This window comes from Pinus tabuliformis, chromosome 3_2 (assembly GCF_031772625.1).
Source record: "Pinus tabuliformis cultivar Carrire ecotype Pingquan chromosome 3_2, CPIR1, whole genome shotgun sequence".
NCBI lineage: Eukaryota > Viridiplantae > Streptophyta > Pinopsida > Pinales > Pinaceae > Pinus > Pinus tabuliformis.
Genome location: NC_142302.1, coordinates 806,558,439 through 806,566,293, shown reverse-complemented (window position 1 = coordinate 806,566,293; position 7,855 = coordinate 806,558,439). Strand labels below are relative to the sequence as shown.

The window sequence follows — 7,855 nt, the reverse complement described above, 5'->3', positions numbered from 1 at the left end:
TCCTTTCATGTCTACCCTCTTGTTAGCCCCCATATTTTCTCCATGTTATATTGGAGGGTTTAGGGCCAACACATTTCATTAGGCTAGTGTTCAGAGTATGATTTCAGAGACAATTTTCATTGAGTCAAAGGTTGGTTTAAACAAGAGTTCAGATGCAAGATGCTTCAGTAAAATTGTCCAGAGTTGGTTTCCAGAGAGAGTATACAGGTTTTCATCATATTGGAGATTTGTTACTTTTGGCATTTAGTAGAAGTGGAGACAGGAGAAGTTAGGGTGGAGGCACCATGGTCTAAGAGGCATAGTTCGGTGGTCTCTATGGCAGTATTGATTATACATTTGTATTAAGGTATTCAACATGTGCAAACATATCATGTTTTCAAAAACCAAGCACTGTAAGGTAAGAAGCAATATCTACTTGATTGCTTCCTAGTATAAGTGAGAGGTATTTATAGTTGGCAAGTCTAGCAGAAATAATGATACAACACAGTCAAGGGAGAAATCCAAAAGCTCGTAAGTATTGGGTAACACAGTCAAGGGAGAAATCCAAAAGCTCGTAAGTATTGGGTATTGGGTGACAACATTCAACCAAAGGATGATAGATTTAAAGGTTTTTAAAATTAAAATAAGCCTAACATTGACATCCAAGTTAGGTTTGCCAAGTTCTAAACTCTGCAAAAGGAAAAGAGCCCACAAAATCCAAGATTTTACCTTATTATTATACTAGCTAATTTTCTCCTATAGATTACGCACTTCAACCTGCAAATTAGATTGTTGTTTATTCAGTTCTCACAGAGCATATAAATGATCAATTCCGAGCTCAGAAAAAGACGCCGCCGTGGTTGCTGAAATCTCGGCTTGATGAGACGAAAGCTGAAATTGGTAAAGGAATTATGCTCATCACTAGCTCATTACAGCCTTGGAAATGTACTGATTGCGACCCTTCCAAGTGCAAAGTCTCAAAACAGATGAAAGCCTGGAAAAAAACTTCCGATGAGTTGTTTAAGGGTCTCCTTAATGATATGCAGTTCAATCTTTGTATTCAGATACTAGTCGTCTCTAGACCACAACAACAATATGCAGTTGTTTAAGGGTCTCCTTAATGATATACAGTTCAGTCTCTGTATTCAGATACTAGTCGTCTCTAGACCGCAACAACAATATGCAGTACTCTTGCAAGAGGAGCCAACCACTGGATTGGTAGGGTCTAAGATTAACTCTCAGAATCTAATGAGCTTGCTTACAGGATAGCTAGTTGTTCATGTAATTTGTATATATGGAATGGGAGGGGTTGGTAAAACAACATTGCTAAAAAGAACATACAACGTTTTCAAGGTTAATAGAGGAGGCTTTGATTTTGTGATTTGGGTTAAAGTTGGTCAATTCCATAATTTGGCCGACTTGCAGAGTTGTATTGTTCACGAAATCAAGCATGACTTACCAAGCTATAATGATGTTGATTATAGGAAGACGTCATTGTCTGCTTCTCTGAGGGACAAGAAAGTTCTTTTGTTCTTAGATCATTTACAGAGATTCTTTGATATTAATCAATTGGGCATGGCATTTGTCAATAAGCAAGGAAGCAAGATTGTATTCTCTGCTCGCCGGGCTGGAGAAATGGGTGCACAAGAGTCCATGAAAGTACAAACCCTATTCCTCGACGAAGTCGCCGATTCGTTTTGCAAGATGGCTTTTGAAGGCCAAGGTATTCCCCAGGATAAAGCGAATACATGGAGACAAGTTGCAGATGAATGTAAAGGTTTTCCCCTAGCTATACGTGTACTAGCCGCTACATTGATGAGAAGACATGTTGATGATTGGAAACTTGCTTTAAAGCAGATGAAAACAGGGGATCCAAATTTTCTGAGTTTATTATCCTCATGTTAATGAGGAGCTGTTCGAGCCATTGAGATAAAGTTACGATAATTTGCCCAATCCTACTTTGAAGAATTGTTTTCTTTATCGTGCCATGTTTCCCAAAGATGCGGAAATCCATCTGCAACTCCTTAATTTCAGCCTGTAGTGCTTAAGTTAGAAGCTTTTTTGATTGTCACTCTGCCTCAATTTCATTTAATTATCATTCCAGTTCAAATCCATAAAAAAAAAGGACTAAATATGTAAATCTAAGCTAATTAAATTTACAAAAAAAAGTCTGAAGTAAACCAATTAAGTTTCATATGAGAATTTGGGTAGAAAAACCTTGATGTTCATCTCTTCTATCAGTAATTCATTTTCAAGGTCGCTGTTGCATTCCATTATTGTCTGGCCTCCCCCTAATAAGTATTTTCCTTGAGCACTAGGAAAAAATGTCAAAACACATTAAAGCCAATACATACAATATCCATCTCACCTGTAGCACCAGAAATTGATGAGAGTGCCAAATAACTTGATGGTACGCTGGCAATTGGGCCTGAAAATGTCCTTCAGATAAAAATCGTGGGCTCCCATAGCCTACATTAGCGTCTGAATTTTTGAAATAGAATTAACATTGCCCACAGATTCTCTATGTGGCTCCTCGTTTTGTAGCACCTCCAAATCATAGAAGACTAATAATTTTATCTTGTTCCTTCATGTAGATTTGAAAAAATAAACCCTAACCTCTACAACATGCTCTCATTCTCATGAATTCAAGTTGAAACAGGTAGATGCATACATCCATAGAAGCCCTGTGCTTGGGTCATGTATTGAGTGAAGCAATGGTAGATATGGGAGATCGTATCAGGGTTTTATTGCAGAAGTTGGTTGTGGGTAACGAGTCAGACCAAAACTCTATTGAACTACTGACAACGTCTTTGAAATGAGTAAGAAGCCAAACCTCTCTGGCTTTCTTCTTTGTAGACTCTGAATCAATGGTTTGATAGAAAAGTCATGTTTTAAACTTGAAACCACTTTGTTTCCCACGCTTAGCTGATTGTGCATGGAGGTAATGCATGGTCAGGTAATGGTTTTCAAATGTTTTGTTTCCCGCTCTTGATGATTGTGCTGTGGTAACACATGGTTAGATAATGGTGGTGAAATTTTGTAAATAAGGGTAGAGTCAAGCAGTAAATCATTTTGACTTCTAATTTTTATTTTTATTTTTGGAGGGATAAAATTATAATTTTTAATTTTTTTGGAGGGATAAATTATTTTTTTATGATTAGCTATATGTGATAATTTATTTCATTTTAAAATATCTCTGGTGTAATTAATAATATGTGTGGATAAATCTAAGGATTTAATTTAAATCAAATTTGAATAATAATATATTTATATTGAGAATAATAAATATTTGTTTATTTTTGTTTATAAAAGGTGTGTATTACATTATATATTAGAGTTTTCACAATTAAGTTATGTCATTGTGTTTATGTCATGTCTACACTATTGCATATATCTCCTCCCAATAAGAAGCTATTGAGCTCTCATACAAATGAGACCTCTAACATTGTATCCTAATGCCAAATATTCTCACAAGCATTGATTGTCCTTCATGTGATCAAAATATGACCCTCCAATGACAAGGAGTTTTTCTTCTTCTCCACCAAGTTCCTATGTTTTTCCTTCAACAATAGTCTTCCAACAAAGTAGGTTGGGCCTTGTGTGACATAAATGATTGTGTCAATGGGGTGAAACCACAAGGAGAGCACCCACCTTATGTGTGGCCTTCTTTTACATATATATATATATATATATATATATATATATATATATATATATATGCATGGGAAAATTCCATAGACTTCACCATCTTTGATGGATGGTAATTTAGGTAGACCATCACTGCCCAACTTCCAAGCATCTTGACCCTAGAGGACCAAGAGAATTGAACATCTAACCTCACCAAAATGGGGAGACAGATCTCACATCTTACTCATGGCTACTTAAACTAACCCTCAAGGCTACAAGACGCTTAGCCCATATTTGGAGAATAATCAATGGAATGATAAATTAGTGATATTGTATTGATCCACACTCACATCTAATGTGGATTATGTCTAACCCTTTTCATTAGAGCCACCCAAGGGTGCTAATTACTTTCCGTCCCCCACGACACTTAGCATGTGACCTTCATCCATGTATTTGATGAGCTTTGTAAACATAATCATTCTCAATGAAAGGGAAGCTCCTCACTCCAAGGTGTTCTTCTCAATGCCTATGTGGTTCATTTGTTGTTCAACCCTACTCCCATCCTCTCTCCTTTAATTTGTGTGATTTCTCTCACAATAAAGTTTTATTACGTAAACATTCAAGATAAATACAACATATGGCCACTTGCGTTCCATTTGGCATTTCAAGCCTCCATCCATTCAACATGGCTCTCCATCCCAAACTTATTTTATTTCATAAACACTAGGTTTTATCGTTTTTTTATTAGATTGATGTTGGCGGAAATAGAAATAAATGGGATTCAATGATGTTCTTTTGAACTAGAGAATGTGGCTTATTGCCCATGAGATTACCCAAAGGCCACACTTTCTCACTATTATATTTCAAGAATTTGGAATTCATCTAAGGCTAGTTGATTTCTAGTTGGGATACTTCCTTCATCACACCACTCATTTAGTGTTCAAAGGAAATAATTAGAAATAGTTGCAGTTGTCATTTTGGGATCTTGGGTTTCATTATCATGGGTTACCATTCATCGGGCCTAATTTTCCTTTCTTCACCTTTTTCCTATATCTAGGACTTAAGGAATGAGCTTTTCATTAGTTTGGAACAACTCATATATATAAAATTTACATGCATTTGCACTTCAACCTTAGAGCTTAGACTTAGATACATCGTATTAGTGTATCTTTAATTATTTTGGCTTTAAATTTGTTCTTTTCTTTCATCGCAAATGACAAAAGGGGAAATAATTTGCTACAAATCTATGAATGCTTAATCATAAAGGTCTCACCCAAGAAAAATGAATGAATATCCTATAAAATGACATGGGATAAAATTTGACTAAGGGAAATAAGGGGTACAATAATATTCATGTGTAGCACCTACTCAAATCACCAAGTATATTCCCAAACCATCAAGATGACACACTTCTTTGAGTAAAATTATGAAACACCATGGGATGAACCAACTTAGAATTTAGAGGCAAAGCATTAAGAGTTAGAATATATTTCTTAAGTGATCACAATAAAAATAATACAAATTCAAGATATCATATACACATGGATCATACATATCAAGCTAAATAGGGTAGCTAAAGCAACCTCTTCCTACACCTAGTGTCCTAGATGGCCAAGGAAAGGTGTGATTGAGCCAATGATAAATCCATGAGTTACATATAGATGTATATACCTCAGCTAGAAAATGATCAATGTGAAAATAATTCCAGAGGCTAAAATGACAATGAAAATTTATAAATTTCCTCTAAAAACCCATATATAAAGGGGGGTAACAGGTCCTATGACATCCAACCTACAATTTACAATGGGAAATCCTCATAAGTCTCTTTGAAGAAATATGTCCCATTAAGGCCAAGATGAGGTATGAGGCCTCACCAATTTGATAGTTGAAGAAGTTTGAATCTTGGTTTGTCAAGTTTGGCCCTAAGTAGGAAAGGCAACATGGAAGGAGGTGACCCCCTTCAAAGAGTTCAGATGGGGAAGGTAACATAAGGCATTATATAAATATCTAAATCCAAGAACCTCCCTCATAAAAATAGCTAGACATGTATTGAAAGAATGTAGACAATGAACCATCCAAATCTTGATAGAGACAATATAATGTCCCTTGAATCTCATAATAAATGTGGCTTCTACATATGAGGTGAACCTCTAACTCTATCTCATGTATATGGAAAAGCTAGTAGATGTTATTGAGAATAGGAAGATCATGATGATTAGTTTCAACTTAATGCTAATGTAAACCCACTTCGTACACAACAAGGGGAATCTAAGAGCAACATCCAACGCTCGGGTGCATATGTGGGTTAAACACTAACACCCCCTCTCATTTGCATGAAGTGTACCTAGTACAAATCCATCTTAGAGTCGAGGCAATGAAAAGATGAATTCCAAGTACACTAATTGTATTGCCTATAAATAACCTCTCTAATAACCTGACATAAGCATATAATAATGGCATTTACATTGGAGGTGTATATCACTTGAATTGTGTTACAACTTTAATCGCTCCCCCACAAAAATGTGTCATGCTCCCTTGTGATGATGCATCAACCTTACTCAAGAACAACCTCACAATGTAAAAGGAAATTAAACATGATGTAACTTTAATAGTTTCACACATTCACCCCTGGACTCACCACTCATGGCTAATGTGAGGTTATTTAAAGCATTTATGTGGATAAAGACAATAGAACATCCCTTGAATCTCATAATAAATGGGGCATCTACAGATGAGGTGATAAACACATCCTGTCTTACACTATTACAGAAATAAATGGATCTTGTTGGTTTTGATACGTGCCATTTAGTGTCATTGTGCAATATTTCATATAAGGTCTTGACAAAAATCATTAGCAACCATTTGAAAGTTCACTCAAGAAAAATTAACCCAGAAGAGAAAAGGGGGTTTCGTAAATGGAAGTATAATACTATAAAACATTGTAATGGTCCAAGAATATATTCACAATAGCCTAAGATGAATTATAGTCAGTTCTTAGGTGAACAAGTCATAGTCTAGTTGTAGTAGCTGTAACTTGGTCAAGTTGTTGTAGTCGAGGCAAGACTTGAATGTGTTCCCAAGTCCCAAAAAAAGTAAGGGTAGTTGTAAGGGAGTGATAGCTAAGGAGTGTCAGGGCATGACAAGGAATGAAAAGGAATGCTAACACATGTGAGACAGTGTCAATGCATGTTAAGGAGTGTTAGGGAGTGCCATAACATCACAAGGGAGAACTAGGTCAAAATGCATGGAAATGAACGAATAAGAGTGTGTGCCAAGGAGTGTCAATGAATTCCAGGTGTCTCAAGGATAAAGTGTGTTAGGATAAGGTCAGAATAATACTTGTAGGAGGAAAGCCTATGGTTACAATAAAGACCCAGACAATGAATTTTTAGACAAATAGAGACTTTGGGTTGGGCACAACATTGTTTTTTCAATGACTTGGTTGGTTCCCAAGTCACAAAAGAAGTAAAGTTATCTATGAGGGCATGATAGCTAGGGAGTACCAAGGTGTTCTAGGGAAAGCTAGAAAGTACTAACACATGCTAGATAGTTCCAAGGCATGATAGGCATGCCAAGACAAGCCAAGTTCTAAGGCATGCCAAGATGTGTTAGGTGCCAGGGTGTGGTGCAAACACATGCTAGGGAGTGTGAGGGCCAAGTATCAGGGAAACACAAGGGAGCACTAGTTTTGAATGCATAGAAACGAAGTGTCAACAAGTTCCATGTGCGCTAAGGAGGGAGTGACAAGGTATGTTAGGTAGTGTCAAGGCATGCTAGAGTGCTAGGGAAGCATACCAAGATGTGCCAAGTGCCAGGGTGTGCCAATGCGTGCTAAGGAGTGTTAGGGAGTGTCAGGGAAACACAAGGGAGAACTATGTCAAAATGAATGGAAATGAATGAATAAGAGTGTGTGACAGGGAGTTAGTGAGTTCCAGGTGTGTTAAGGAGGGAGTGACGTGGTATGTTAGGCAACGCTAAGTCTGCTAGAGTGCCACGGTGGCATGCGTCCAAGGTGTGTCAGGTGCCAGGGTGTGCCAACATGTGCTAGGAAGTGTTAGTAAGTGATAGGGAAACACAAGGGAACACTAGGTAAAAATGCATGGAAATCAATGAATAAGAGTGTGTGATAGGGAGTTTCAGTGAGTTCCAGGTGTAGTGTTTTCTTCTTCCGGGATTATCGCATCCATGATTATTTAAATCAACGTTTCGAGCCATCCATTATGGCTCATCATCAGGATAGATCAAAAAG

The 7,855-nt window shown here is 37.0% G+C and overlaps 1 protein-coding gene across 1 annotated transcript; it reads left to right on the top strand.

Moving 5' to 3' along the window:
* The first annotated feature begins 1,278 nt into the window (after positions 1 to 1,278).
* Positions 1,279 to 1,884, top strand: LOC149183051 (putative disease resistance protein At5g63020). The gene has a single exon (XM_089414800.1). The coding sequence runs from the start codon at positions 1,279 to 1,281 to the stop codon at positions 1,882 to 1,884; it is 606 nt and encodes a 201-aa protein (XP_089270926.1).
* Positions 1,885 to 7,855: the final 5,971 nt, after the last annotated feature.

Bases quoted from the DNA above. Each gene is read 5' to 3' on its own strand.
- LOC149183051 (XM_089414800.1), top strand. From the start codon at position 1,279: ATGGGAGGGGTTGGTAAAACAACATTGCTAAAAAGAACATACAACGTT.